Raw genomic sequence first — 14,530 nt, 5'->3', positions numbered from 1 at the left:
CCGCACCGGCCCCTTCCCAGTCTCTGGCCTCTGAGACGGTGCGAGTGAATGGCTGCTGGCTCCCCCGGGAGGTGGCTGTGACGGGGAGCCAGTGTACGGGGACAGCCAGCGCCCCGACAGCCCCAGGGCAGGACCGGGCCGAGTGTCCCGTCCAGAAACGGGGTCTGTGCGGCCTCGATAACCAGCCGCCTGCTCTTGGGCGGCCGCCGCTCACCTGGTTCCACTCGTACGGCTTGTCGGGCCACTTAGGGACCGTTCTCGCCCTCGGTTTCAGCTGACAGAACAAACTACAAGTTAAAAAAGGACAACGAGTCACCCACTGCGCTTTTCCTAAAGAGTCAACCCCACACATTCCTGCGGAATCACAACCGCAATGAGTTTCAAAGGTCCAAGCGCAGTCTGTTATGCCCGGGACACTGCGACCACGGCAGGCAGAGCAGGCTCAGGGCGCGGCAGGCCCCACGCACAGGCGGCCCGAGCCAGGCTGCATGGCCCGCGCCCACGCCTCTGCCCGAGCATGGTGACCAGCGGGGACGCCCGACAGCACGACTCTGACCGGTGCCGGCCACAGCGGTTCTCCCTGCACACAGACGTGCCCTGCACACCTCACAGGCTACCTTACCTGTGATGTGTGAACGTCACACACGTTCATGCAGAAGTGTTTTCATGAGGAGCAGCGAGGACAGAGAACCAGAACCAGCCTCTCCCAGCTGCTCCCAGCGCTACACCACCCAGCACAGTGCCCACAGCTACGACGTCCATCCAACGCGGGACACACGCCGCCCGCTCGCACAGCTCAGGGCATGTCCCGGGCACGGAGGGACCTGCCACCAGCCCCGGGTCTGGCTGGGTCTGGCCTTGGGGGTCCAGGCAGGGGCGAGAGGGGGGTCAGGATGCTTGTCCCTGACCTCCATCCTGGGGAGGCTCACAGAGGCCGAGCTCAGCCTGCAGGCCCTGCCCCTAGGGACCCGCTGCCCAGTGCTTTGAAAGGCTCCCTCGGTTCCATTTTTCTCCAATCACCCCACGTGAGGGTGCCCCCTAGCTCCTGCCCGGTCCTACTGACACAGTCACAGGCGGCTGCTCCCCAGTGAGCTGTGTCCAGCGAGCTGGGACCTCTAGAGGCCGCCTCAGCCCTGGAGCGTCAGTCACCGCGACCAGCCTCTCCTGCCCCAAACTCCTGGGAGGGCCCAGCCCGCTGGAGGCTGGAGGTGAGCGCACCACTCACCCCAGGAGCTTCTGGCGGACGCTGTCCTGCAGCTGCGCGACCCGTTCTGGGCCCAGGTGCCTGGCCCCGTTGGGCCCGTCGCACACCAGCTTGTTGATCGCGGCCCTGAGGATGTTGATCTGCAGAGAAAGGGGCGGGAGCACTCAGTGGTCCTGGGGCAGCTGAGCTCCCTCCAGCTCCTGCTCAGCACCGCCCGGAGCCACCTGCACCTGTGCACCTCCCCACTTCCCCCCCTTTCTCCCCACTCCCCCCGCCCTTGTCTCCGAGCAAATTACAGACACAAGTCACGTCCACAGCCACAGCTTAAGAAACAGTAACAAAAAAGAAGCAAAAATCAGCAAGAAAGGTCCCGCTTAGCATCAGACACTTCCTAAGCCTGTCTCCACCTTGAGCCCCACGTGGCTGTGAGCACGCGGCTCAGTCTTCCCGGATCGCAGGCCCGCCTCTTGCTCTGCGTGCGATGTTGGCACAGGAGGGCAGACCCCTGCCGGGCGGGGGGGGGGGGAAGGGGACACAACAGCAGGCAGCCTCACCTCGACCACGTCCTCCACGCTGAACTGCACGTCGAAGGCCAGCTCCATGTCGTGCTCGGGCAGGATGGGCGCCCCGGTGGTCGGGTTCCACCCCAGGCCGCAGAGGACCCCGGTGTAGCTCTTCCCCTCCTGGTCGACCCTAAGGGCGAGGCAAGGGTTGGCGCTGCTTCCACGAGGACGGAGCTGACCCTGAGGTCACGGGGTCCTGTCAGCCCAGGCGCAGCCACGCGGCCCAGTGCCTGCTCTCTCCGTGTCCACGTCACAAGCGGGGGGTGTGCACAGTCATAAACGACACAGTGACCAGCCACCGCCCAGAGCCCTCCTCCTCCCGCTCGGCAGGGGAGACGGCTGTGTCTGCCCCGCAGCTTCCCCTGCCTCCGCGGTCCCCACGCACCTCCTCAGCGAGGCTGCGGAGAAGGGGCACCCTGAGTGGCACTGCCTGGGTTCCTGCTGACAACTGGCTGCTAGACTTCGAGCTACTCTCACAAGCCACTAACCCCAGTGCAGCCATCACATGGCGTCAGACCCATGTGCCGGCTCCACACCCGTCTCCTCTGCCCGTTTTCCTCACACTCCTAGAGGCTGCGTGGACCTGCCTGAGCCCCGAGCTGCCTTCAAACAGGTCCAGGCACAGACACCAATGGTCTCTGAGGCTCCCGGCCCGCCAGCACCGGGCGCCCGCCAGCACAGGGCGGTCACAAGGACAGGGCGCCCACAAGGACAGGGCCCCCACAAGGACGGGGCCCCCACAAGGACAGGGCGCCCGCCAGCACAGGGCCCCCACAAGGACAGGGCCCCCACAAGGACAGGGCTCCCACAAGGACAGGGTGCCCGCCAGCACAGGGTGCCCACCAGCACAGGGCCCCCACAAGGACAGGGCTCCCACAAGGACAGGGCCCCCACAAGGACAGGGCTCCCACAAGGACAGGGCGCCCGCCAGCACAGGGCCCCCACAAGGACAGGGCCCCCACAAGGACAGGGCGCCCGCCAGCACAGGGTGCCCGCCAGCACAGGGTGCCCGCCAGCACAGGGCCCCCACAAGGACAGGGCTCCCACAAGGACAGGGCCCCCACAAGGACAGGGCCCCCACAAGGACAGGACCCCCACAAGGACAGGGCTCCCACAAGGACAGGGCGCCCGCCAGCACAGGGCCCCCACAAGGACAGGGCCCCCACAAGGACAGGGCTCCCACAAGGACAGGGCCCCCACAAGGACAGGACCCCCACAAGGACAGGGCTCCCACAAGGACAGGGCCCCCCCACGGACAGGGCCCCCACAAGGACAGGACCCCCACAAGGACAGGGCTCCCTCAAGGACAGGGCGCCCGCCAGCACAGGGCCCCCACAAGGACAGGGCCCCCACAAGGACAGGGCTCCCACAAGGACAGGGTGCCCGCCAGCACAGGGCCCCCACAAGGACAGGGCGCCCGCCAGCACAGGGTGCCCGCCAGCACAGGGTGCCCGCCAGCACAGGGCCCCCACAAGGACAGGGCTCCCGCAAGGACAGGGCCCCCACAAGGACAGGGCCCCCACAAGGACAGGGCTCCCACAAGGACAGGGCCCCCACAAGGACAGGGCCCCCACAAGGACAGGACCCCCACAAGGACAGGGCTCCCACAAGGACAGGGCCCCCACAAGGACAGGGCCCCCACAAGGACAGGGCCCCCACAAGGACAGGGCTCCCACAAGGACAGGGTGCCCGCCAGCACAGGGTGCCCGCCAGCACAGGGCCCCCACAAGGACAGGGCGCCCACAAGGACAGGGCCCCCACAAGGACAGGGCCCCCACAAGGACAGGACCCCCACAAGGACAGGGCTCCCACAAGGACAGGGCGCCCGCCAGCACAGGGCCCCCACAAGGACAGGGCCCCCACAAGGACAGGGCTCCCACAAGGACAGGGTGCCCGCCAGCACAGGGCCCCCACAAGGACAGGGCGCCCGCCAGCACAGGGTGCCCGCCAGCACAGGGTGCCCGCCAGCACAGGGCCCCCACAAGGACAGGGCCCCCCCAAGGACAGGGCCCCCTCAAGGACAGGGCCCCCACAAGGACAGGGCTCCCACAAGGACAGGGCCCCCACAAGGACAGGGCCCCCACAAGGACAGGACCCCCACAAGGACAGGGCTCCCACAAGGACAGGGCCCCCACAAGGACAGGGCCCCCACAAGGACAGGGCTCCCACAAGGACAGGGTGCCCGCCAGCACAGGGTGCCCGCCAGCACAGGGCCCCCACAAGGACAGGGCTCCCACAAGGACAGGGCCCCCACAAGGACAGGGCCTCCACAAGGACAGGGTGCCCGCCAGCACAGGGCGCCCGCCAGCAGCAGGTGCGTCGCAGCCGGTTTGGGCAACCACCTTCTCTGCCGCCCGGTCCCGTCAGAGGCCTGCGGTACCTGAGCTCCATCACCGGGGCGAACAGCATGCTGAGCAGCGCGGGCAGGCCGGGGATGTGCGGCAGCAGCGACGTCTCCCTCAGCAGCATGGTGGACCCTGGGGACAGGTTCGCGGGTTCCTGTCAGAAGCCCCGCTGCTGCCCTGGCCCCAGTCACACCCGCAGCCAAGTGCCCCCGGGGCCGGCCCCACGGCCCTGCAGACGGACGCCTGTCCCAGTCTCAGCCCAGTGACCTCTGCTTGGGGCCTTCTCTCCCTTCCCCTCGCGAGGCAGCGGGGTCTGCGGGCCACGACTTAGCCCAGTGACGGCGGCCCTTCTGAGCTCGGCGTGTCAGCATTTTGAAAATCCCTAACTTAACTCTGGTGCCGTGTCACATGTAGAAATTTTTTGATCTTTGCAACCATAGTAAAACAAAGACTTATATTTTTGATATTTATTTTATATATTTAAATGCCATTTAACAAAGAAAAATCAACCAAAAAAATGAGTTCCCGTGTCACCTCTGAACCGCCTGTCAGAGGTTCGCCATCACTGACTTAGACGCTCCCTGTGCAGCCCAGCGGGGAAGAGGGAGGGGCAGTGCTTCTGGGACAGGGGGTGCCGAGGCTCCCTCTCTCAGACCTGCCTCCCCCACTGCTCAGGGAGCAGCCTGACCACCCGACCACACGCCTGCACCAGCCCCAGGACAGGGAGTCGGAAGGAGCAGGGGTGTGGGGAGCAGTGAGGGGGAGGAGCAGTGAGGGGGAGGAGCAGTGAGGGGGGAGGAGCAGTGAGGGGGAGGAGCAGTGAAGGGGGAGGAGCAGTGAGGGGGAGGAGCAGGCAGGGGGGAGGAGCAAGGAGGGGGAGGAGCAGGGAGGGGGCACAGCCGCACTCACCAGTCGCGTTGACGGAAAGCGAGGCTGCCACCAGCACCCTCTGGTGCAGGTCCTCGGGGCTGTCGCTGATGGCCACCGAGTTGATGCTCTCCTTCTCGATCCAAACGCGCCTGGAAGGAGGGCACAGGCGCTGTGGGTCCCGCCTGGGCGTGTGGGTGCCCACCCGTGACGGGTCCCCGCGCAGAGGCAGGGAGCACAGGGAACACTGCGTCCCCTCTGCGCCCCTCCCCTGCACCACTGCCCCTCTCCCTCCGCCACCTCAGTGATCGCACCCACTCCCTGGCGTCAGTGTCACCCACCTGCTGACAGCGCCCCATGTCCACTCGCCGCAGACTCCGCCTCTCCTCCCGACCTTGGCAGCCCCCACCTGCACCCCAGGCAGCCGCCCCAGGGAGCTGCGAGTCCCTCCCCATCATCCTGCGGACGCCACACCCACACGCTCCCGCAGGGGTTCTGGGCCCAGCTCTGGATGCCGTGCGGTCCACATGCCCCACCAGGTGACAGCAACTGGCCTCTGTGTGCTCCTTCCCAGGACCCTTCCCCCCGAAACCCAGCGCCCACCACGGAGCGCCCGCCGCAGGTGCCCTGGCCGCGTGGAGCGAAGGCTGAGCCAGCAGGCCTGGCGGGAGCTCCCACTTCCACAAGATCCCGGGCGGGGCCTGTGCTGCTGGGCCCGGGGCCTGAGGAGCCAGGGCTTCCCTTGCAGCCAAAGTGACCACAGAAAAATGCACGCAGTAGGGCTGCCCCCAGGCACCTGACCTCACACCAGCCCTGTCGCCCCTCTGCTCCCCACCCGACTCCCCCCTCCACTAGTGCACTCTCTCCAGGGAGGCCTCCGCTGCGCTGGACCGTTCCCACCTGGCCCTCACCTCCCCCACCGCACACCTTGGCCGTCTGCACCCGTGAGGCCTCAAGTTCTCTGGAAAACCTGCCTGTGTGGGGGGCCCTCCCGGTGCTTTCTGAATGCTGTGGCCCCCAAGACCCTCATCACCTGCCGTGTAACGACCGCTTTCTCCTGCATACCCCAACACTGGACCCAACATTTTTGGGAGGTCACTGGCTGCATTTGTTCACTACTGACCCCCCAAACTGTGCAGTTCTCAGAACCTGGGGGCAGTCCCAGGTTTGCTGAATGAATAGCAAAAATAATAAGAACAGAAAAAAACAAAGTCTTTGATGGAAAATACTCAAAAATACCTTACACAGAATGGCTTTCGGATCAGGGAGAGAGGGAGAGAGGGAGGGGGAGAGGGAGAGAGGGAGGGGAGACAGAGGGGGAGGGAGGGGGCGAGAAGGAGAGAGGCTGGGACAGTTAGAAAAGGTAACAGCGCCCACATGTTAGGGTGCGGGAGAGCCATTTCTGACGAGCTCTGTACACATGGGAGCAAGAGTGAACGCCCACGGGAACGAGCAAATCGTACCTGAACTTCGATATCCTGGTCAAACTGTGACACTTCAGCTCGTAGGGGTTAAAAGGCCCGTGAAGTACTGCCTGTGCACACAACACACACGTTACCAGGAAGCAAGATACCCCTTAACATGCATTTTAAACCCACAAGTCGGCTCTATTTTAAAAAAAGAAAGGTGTGCCCGCCGGCGGGCTCAGTGGTTGAGCATCGGCCTATGAACCTGGAGGTCAGGGCACAGGCCCCGGTTGCGGGCTCGATCCCCAGTAGGGGGCGCACAGGGGGCAACCCATCAATGATCCTCTCTCACCATTGGTGTTTCTGTCTCCCTCCCCCTTCCTCTCTGAGATCAATAAAAAGGTCCTTGTCTGGACGCCCTGGCAGGATCCCAGCAGGAAACCACTCCTCCCTGGCCGTGCACACTGCAGAGCCTCTGCCCAAAGGCCATGCGAGCACGCCAACGCCGGGGCGTCCTCTCCTGCAGCACCCAGCGCAGGGTGGGCAGGCCGGGGCGCAGTGCAGGTGGCACAGGAGAGGCGGGCCCCAACAGGACAGGGCGGGGCGCCCTCTCCCCACAGGCAGGCCGCAGGACCCCAACTGGCGCCGTTTCCTCCCCGCTACACAAGCCAGCTCACCTGTGGAAAGGTTGGTCTAAAAAAGAGACTAGCCCTGCCTGTGTGGCTCAGTGGTTGAGAGTGTCAGCCCGCACACTGAAGGGTCTCGGGTTCGATTCCCGGTCAAGGGCACGTGCCTGAGTTGTGGTTTGCTCCCCACCCCCAGTCGGCGTGTGGGTGGGAGACAACCACTGTGTCTCCTTTCATCAGTGTTTCTCTCTCCATCTCCCTCCCTCCCTCCCTCTCTCTCTGAAAAGCCAGGGAAACACGTCCTCAGGTGAGGAGTGACAAAAACAAGTGACGTGCGCTGCTTATGGCTTGTGTTTGAGAGGCGAGTCCAGGCGTCCCCTACAGCAAACCCCGTTTCTCTTGGTAACAGGCTCCCGGGGGAAGGGCCGGAGAGCCAGGAGAACGGTCGTGCCTGCGCCCCCCTGGGGTGGGCAGCGCGAGCGAGGTCAGGAGGTACCTTGTGGTTTGGGGGCCCCAGCTTGTTGGAGGAAAAGCTGTCCAGCAAGACCCGGATCAGGTGCTTCTCGCTGTCCTTCGTGGGGGACGGCACACTCATGTCCGTCACGTGTTCTGATTTGGAAAAGAGACCCTTGAGAGCTTCGTGGCTTTGCTGGACAAAATGAGGAAAGCGCGTTTTACTACAGAGACGTCGGTATGAAAAGCCCTTTATCCCAAACTAATCCAAGTGCTTCTCAGGCATGACCTCTCCCTAGCTCGTGGTGGGCAAACCACGGCTCGCGAGCCACATGCGGCTCTTTGGCCCCTTGAGTGTGGCTCTTCCACAAAATACCACGTGCAGGCGCGCACATACAGTGCGATTGAAACTTCGTGGCCCATGCACAGAAGTCGGCATTTTGTGAAAGAGCCGGTATTTTGTGGAAGAGCCACACTCAAGGGGCAAAGAGCCGCATATGGCTCGCGAGCCGTGGTTTGCCAAGCCACAGTTTGCCGACCACTGCCCTAGCTCATCTCCGGGATCGAGGTGTCCGGAGGTAATTCTACCAAAGACATGAGAAGTGGGACCAGCTTCCAGAGGGCTGGGCCCACGCCTGCACTGCCTTCCACCACCCGCGCTGAGAGCCAGGCGGGGTGGAGAGCGAGAAGGTTGGAGAGCGCTGTCTGCGGGGGATGTCACCAGGACGGGAAGTGTGTCCACAGACGGGCAGCTCCCGCTCACAGCCACCCACCCTCCTCTCCGGCAGGGTCACAGGATGAAACCCCGCCTGCAACAGCAGCCTGGGAGGCGCCCCTCTACCCCGCAGACCAAGAGCAACAGCTGCAGAAAGGATTTTCCCACTTTCAATGTTTGAATGATAGGAAACCAACCTCCACCCCCCAGCCACCATAGCCTCTGAGAAACCTCGCTGACCCAAGAGGGCAGCTCAGGTCCTAACAGGAGGCACCCCGCGCCCCCCGTGCGCACCCGGGACTCGTAGCACTCCTCGGCCAGCTCGGCGTGGCCCTCCTCGATGAGCACATCCCTGATGTTGACGAAGTCCTGCAGCCCCGAGGACAGGTACAGGTCCACATGCAGGACGCTGTGCACCACGGAGAAGACCTTGACGAGCAGCGCGCGGCCGCTGACCAGGGCAGCGAAGCGCCGGCTGGCCTCTCCGCTCCAGTGCTCGCCGCACACCAGGGACCTCGCCGAGGGGCGCAGCCTGCAAACCTTGAACTCTAGCGCCTGTGGGCAAGGGCAGGGCAGGCCAGGTCAATGAGCCAGCCACCCCAAGGGTCTGCCCTGTGATTCACAGTGCTCTCGTAAACCCACTCTAGCCCGGCCCGTGTGGCTCAGTGGTTTGAGCTGGTCCCATAAACCAGGTCACTAGCTCTGTTCCCAGTTGGGGAACAGGTCCAGATTTTGGGCTGACCCCCAGTGGGGGGCGTGCAGGAGGCAGCGGATCGATGATCCTTCTCACATGGATATGTCTGCCTCCCTCTCCCTCCCCCTTCCTCTCGGTGACCAATAAAATGCACCAGAGCTGAGGGAGGCTCCAGGGGGAGGGCCTGCGCTCGCTCCTCAGCAGCAATGCAGGTGCAGAAGGACGGTCAGCAGGACAGACTGCGGGTCCAGCTGCCTCCGGCCACCGGAAGTCTCCCTGGTTTCAATGTGACCAGAAACCTTATACCAAGTACGAAACCATCCGTGTATACATATTTTTTAAATACATTTTGTTGATTTTTTACAGAGAGGAAGGGAGAGGGATAGAGAGTCAGAAGCATCGATGAGAGAGAAACATTGATCAGCTGCCTCCTGTACACCCCCCACTGGGGATGTGCCCGCAACCAAGGTACATGCCCTTGGCCGGAATCGAACCTGGGGCCCTTCAGTCCGCAGGCCGAAGCCCCATCCACTGAGCCAAACCAGCTAGGGCCATCCGTATATTTTAACTCACTTCCAAAACTACACTGGCAAAAACACGTACAGCGATACGTTTTTAGGAAAAAGCAGAGGCCCGATTTGGCTGGTGTCACAGAACAAGCCCCTCCCGCTCCAGCCTCGGCCCGCCTCCCGGCCCACCTGGAACGGAAGTGCGAGAAGCTGGCCGGGAATCTCCATTAAGAGGTCCAGGTCCACATGAGACTTGTTGCCATAGTCCACGAAAAACACCTACAGGGTGAAGAGGGGCTCACGCTCGTGCGAGGCCAGCGCTGGCCCTCCCGTGTCCGTGTCAGCCAGGGCGGTGCACGCGCCCGCTGCTCCACCCCGCGGCACTCTGGGACCGAGCTTCCACGCGTCCCTGGGAGAGCGCTTCCTGCTGCTCGCCTAACGCTCATTATTTCCTATTTCGTTTCCACTCGGGCGAGGACGCTGCCTGAACTGCGCCCGGGCAGCAGACGCACCTCGGCAGAACTCCCTGACACGTACAGGATCTGCGCCCTGAAGTAGCTGCGCTCATCGGAGTCGGCAAAAGGCGCCAGGCAGACCAGGTCCGGGTGCGGGTGGACGGCCAAGGGCGCCAGCTTCAGGCGCTTTATCTCTGCCGTCAGCTTCTTCAGAATCACTGCGTTCTTCTCGTCGATCCTGTACCCCCAGAAGTGCCCCACCTCCACCACCTGCAGGAGGAGGGCGCCGTGAGGCCCCAGGCCCCTGGGCAGGGCTCCAGCTCCAACCACATGGCGGGCCGGGGGCCGCAAGCTCCCAGCAGCGCCCAGGAAAGGGGTCCTGCGGCAGCCCGGTCTCCTGCAACCACAGCAGGAGGAGGCCCAACCAGGCAGCCCGCCCGCTGCGCCGCCCGCTGCCCTGGAGCCAGCTGTCGCTGCGGCTGCCCAATGGCGTGGCTGCGATGCACCAGGAAGCACGCCTATACTCCGACTGACATTTTAGCTCACAGACACCCTCAGGAATACCGGTGCCGACGCTAACTGTGTTGACGTAAACGGACATAAATAGTACAGGCCAGGCATATACTATTATTCCAATTAACACTTCCACATGTATCTTGTGGCTAAAACTGGTTTTTAGTGTTTTAAACGTAACATTTAAAAATTCCACTCTGAGTCGAGAATGGATCTGTGCTCCTTCTGTGTGCGGCCACATCGGCCACGCCCTCCCAGGTGACTAAGGTGTGTGAGGACCACGTCGTGACACTCGTGGCAACTCTGATGAAGGTGCGGAAGCTCACGGGACTCCTACCTCCGTGACGTCGACCGTGAGGAAGAGGTCTGGGACCAGCTGGGACCTGCCTGTTGTGCTGAAGGACACCTGGACGGGGTCCACCGTCTGCTTCTGGAAGTCCACGTTTACCCTGCGCGGGGTTGAGAGAAGGAGTCACAGGCCAGTGTGACAGGAAAGGCGTGTGCGCGGTGACGGCACTGCGGACCAGCCCGCCGCCTCTGCGGGACAACAAGGCGCTTGTCAAACACCCGCCGAGACAGGCTTGGTCCCTTCAGCGCGAGTGTCTGCTGCTTCCTGAATGGCCACACGCCCTCAGGGATACAGTCCACGGTCCAGAGCTTACTAGCTGCAGGGCTGCCGTGTTGCCCAGAGGTTCGGAGGGGAGCGGCCTGGGCCTCCAGAACACGGCAGCGGCCAGGCGGCCAGGTTCCCGGAGACCAGGAAGAGCCTCACCCTCAGAGCTTAAGACAGCGACCTAACGCTGGAGAGGATGAAACACAGCTTTGCTGGAAATGAAGGTTTCCTTCCTAACGCTTTTCTTTTTACCATAAAAGGAAGGGGTTATAACAGATCCAGTCCCACTTATTGACTACGAGCAGCTGAGGCAAAGGCACCCGCCAGATGGTCCTTGTTCCAGGCCCACCACACCCCACGCCTGGGCCCGGCAGCCCAGATGGCGCTCAGGGCACACACTGCCCTCACCGGCTCGAGCTCCTGGTGGAGTAAACACTCCGAGTGGGAGATGGTGGAGGAGAAGGCCTCCCACGGGCTGTGCGAAGAGGCCCCAGCGGCACCGTGACGCTGCACCGAGTGCAGGATCCGAGAGAAGGAAGTGCAGGCGCTCGATGGCCGCTGCCCAGCAGCAAGGGCCACAGGCGGGGGCACCAGACCCAGGGCAGCCCGCCCCTCCTGGGCACAGAGAAGCCCGCTCACCAGGGAAGGGCTGTCTTGTGCGGGCCCGCAGCCAGGTGCTCCGATGCCCTCCGCCCGCCCACTGTCTGCTGAGAACGGAGCACAGTGCACGTTGCTCACAGAGGAGATGGACGGCGAGGAGGAAGAAAGGGGCCTGAGGTTCGGTCCCCGCCATCTAAACCGGCTAGTGCTGAACGCGTCCCGCCACCCCCGCGGCCGCACACCCAGCAGCGGGGCCCGCTTCACAGCGGTGCGCGCAGTGGGAGCGCAAGCAGGTCAGTCGTTCATTACCACACAGGAGACAAGGGAGCAAAAGGACACGCCCGCCCGGTCACAGACCGGCAGGGACCTGGACAGACGCCTGCAAAGCCGACAGGCGCACGAGAAGGCGCTCCACGCCAGCAAACCTCGATGAGTGGCCACATCACCCCGCGGCGGCCCCAACACGGCCCCAACCGAGTGCTGGGCGGGCGCGGGGCTTAGGGACCCGGCGCACTGCGGGGGCCACACCAGGCAGCCGGGGACATGGCCTGGAGGCCCTCAAACTAACACACAGAGCTCCGGGCGACCAGCAGTCCCTCTTCTGTGCGTTTAGCCAAAGCCAAGGCCATAGAAACACCGACTTGCAACAAGACCTGCCCCTGCTCCCAGCAGCCAGGGCACGGAGATGACCCTCGTGCCCGCTGGTGGATGAGTGGGTAGGGAAAGGGTGCATATTATTCAGCCATAAAACACAAGGAAGCCTCATCATTTGAGACAATGTGGATGGACCTTGAAGGCAGCGCCCTAAGGGAAATCTAAAACAAAAATAAAGACCACACACACAAAGAAAACTCTCAGGCCCTACCGGCCTGGCTCAGTGGTTGAACGTCGACCTATGAACCAGGAGGTCACAGTTCAATTCCCAGTCAGGGCAATGTCCGGTTGCAGGCTTGATCCCCGGTGGGGGGCGTGCCAGAGGCAGCCGATCAATGATTCATCATTGATGTTTCTCTCTCCCTCTCCCTCCCTCTCTGAAATCAATAAAAACGTATTTTAAAAAATAAAAAGAGCTCATACCTGCGGTTCTCGGAGGCGGGAGGGGTGGGGAAGGGGAAATTGGAGGAAGGTGCTCAGAAGGCAGGAAGGTCCAGCTGCAGACCCTAAGTCACACTGCCCCCAGCGGACAGGACAGGTGTTGGCAGTGAACCCCGGTTCTCATCACAAGACGACCTTCTGTTTTCTGCTGTAAGTATCTGGGAGGCGGGTGTCAGTGAACCGCGTGTGGTGATCACGCTACAACCCACGTGAACCGCACCAGCACGCTTAAGCCCTGAGACTCCGAGAGGCGAGTGATGTGCCCAGCGCACAGCCAGGAGGCGAGGAGGCAGGATTCGCAGGCAGTGCTTCCAGTAGGAGCGTGAGCGCGGTTGGCCGAGTAAGAAAACTGGGGCATGTGGAGGCGTGGGCAGAGCCTGGCCCTCCCCGGCAGTACCTGGTGCTCCTGAGCCTGGACACGGCGCCCCCCTGCACCCGGCCCTCGATCTCCTCTGCCGAGTGCACGCTGAGCTCCAGGGCCACCTTGAGCTGAGACATCTTCACCGCCATGTACACCGCAGGCAGGACCTTGAACCTCTCGGTTGGGTTCCGGGAAAACTCCACGAAGGCTCTGTTCCACAAGGCAATTAAAGTAAATTACCGCCCTGGACGGCCTGGCTCAGGAGACAGAGCGTCGGCCTGCAGACTGAAGGGTCCCGGGTTTGATTCCGGTCAGGGGCATGGACCTCGGTTGCAGGCTCCCGGCCCTGGTCAGGGGCATGGGCCCTGGTCGGGGGCACGCAGGAGGCAACCAATCAATGTGTCTCTCTCACATCGATGTTTCTCTCTGTCTCTTCCTCTCCCTTCCATTCTCTCTCAAAGTCAATGGAAAAAATATCCTCGGATGAGGATTACAAAATATAAATAAAAATAAAGTTACCCGGCACCTGGGAAAGCAACCGAGTGCATGAACTTCTCTCAGGTGAGAGGTGCTCAGTCACCCCTCTCCTCAGGACACCAGGGCCCTCCCTCACTGAGAGAAGTGGCCACGACAGTGACACGTCACTTCAGTGACATCAGGGATCCTCCTGCAGAAGATGCAGACGGAACTTTCGGGCAAGAAATACCTATGTTCACGGTTAGAACAGAAGGGCGGGTGTGGGCTTCCTTTCTGACTTATTGTGACATGAACCGCAGAGAAGAGGAATCCACACATGAGCAGGAGGTCCTGGTGGCCTCCCTCCAGACACCAAGCCATCACCCAGCAGAGTGGCAGCTGCCCCTCCCCACCCACCTGGGGGTTAGGCTGCAGGGCACCTGCCCTACACCTCCTTCAAGTACACGGGCTGGTGAATGTCAAATGCCCCGATCAACATATTCCCCCCACGGCTGCCATGGAGTGAGGGACGCCTGCACCGGAGGGCAGTGCGCCGAGGGCAGGCAGCCCAGTGGGGCCCTCTCGGGAACGGGGGGCCTGCTCCAGCCCTCCGCAGAGGAACTTCTGGGACCTTCCTCTCACTGTCCCCGCCTGTGGCCCCTTCACCGCCCGCCCCCCCGACCCAACTCCTGAAAGGTGCTGACCATGTGCCTCTCCCTCCCACCCATACAAAGGCCCACGTCCACGCCACGTGGTGCCAGCCAGCACTGTAACCATGGAGACCACTGACGCTCCTCCATCACGGCAGTGGTGACAGGAACCCATGACTCACTTGGTGCCGTCGAACACGATGGACTTGACCTGGCCGCACTGCCGGAAGAGGGACTGCAGCTGCTTGTGGTAGAGGAAGCCGTAGGGCGGCGTGTGCTTCAGCTGCAAGCACACGGCCCCTCAGAGCACAGCCAGGCCGCAGCCTGACGCGGGGCTCACATCCTGCTCCTGTCGCTGCCCCGACGCAGACTCCACGGCCAGGGGCACCCAACACTAGTGACTGA

General features: G+C 62.9%; 1 protein-coding gene across 1 annotated transcript in view; it reads right to left on the bottom strand.

Moving 5' to 3' along the window:
• The window catches only part of TDRD9 (tudor domain containing 9), a 58,280-nt gene that overhangs the window by 1,093 nt on the left and 42,657 nt on the right, over positions 1 to 14,530 (bottom strand). Inside the window, exons 24-36 of the mRNA XM_036306432.1 lie at positions 14,308 to 14,408; positions 13,056 to 13,229; positions 10,688 to 10,799; positions 9,895 to 10,107; positions 9,572 to 9,661; positions 8,474 to 8,734; positions 7,508 to 7,660; positions 6,443 to 6,513; positions 5,022 to 5,131; positions 4,148 to 4,244; positions 1,759 to 1,897; positions 1,226 to 1,344; positions 215 to 287 (exon numbers count right to left, since the gene is read on the bottom strand). Of these exons, the coding sequence (XP_036162325.1) occupies positions 215 to 287; positions 1,226 to 1,344; positions 1,759 to 1,897; positions 4,148 to 4,244; positions 5,022 to 5,131; positions 6,443 to 6,513; positions 7,508 to 7,660; positions 8,474 to 8,734; positions 9,572 to 9,661; positions 9,895 to 10,107; positions 10,688 to 10,799; positions 13,056 to 13,229; positions 14,308 to 14,408 (1,713 nt within the window). The remainder of the gene's footprint in view (positions 1 to 214; positions 288 to 1,225; positions 1,345 to 1,758; positions 1,898 to 4,147; positions 4,245 to 5,021; positions 5,132 to 6,442; positions 6,514 to 7,507; positions 7,661 to 8,473; positions 8,735 to 9,571; positions 9,662 to 9,894; positions 10,108 to 10,687; positions 10,800 to 13,055; positions 13,230 to 14,307; positions 14,409 to 14,530) is intronic.

Source organism: Myotis myotis, unplaced genomic scaffold (genome assembly GCF_014108235.1).
Source record: "Myotis myotis isolate mMyoMyo1 unplaced genomic scaffold, mMyoMyo1.p scaffold_m19_p_41, whole genome shotgun sequence".
Lineage (NCBI taxonomy): Eukaryota > Metazoa > Chordata > Mammalia > Chiroptera > Vespertilionidae > Myotis > Myotis myotis.
The sequence above is the reverse complement of the archived record's forward strand: the minus strand, read 5'-3'. Positions and strand labels throughout refer to the sequence as shown.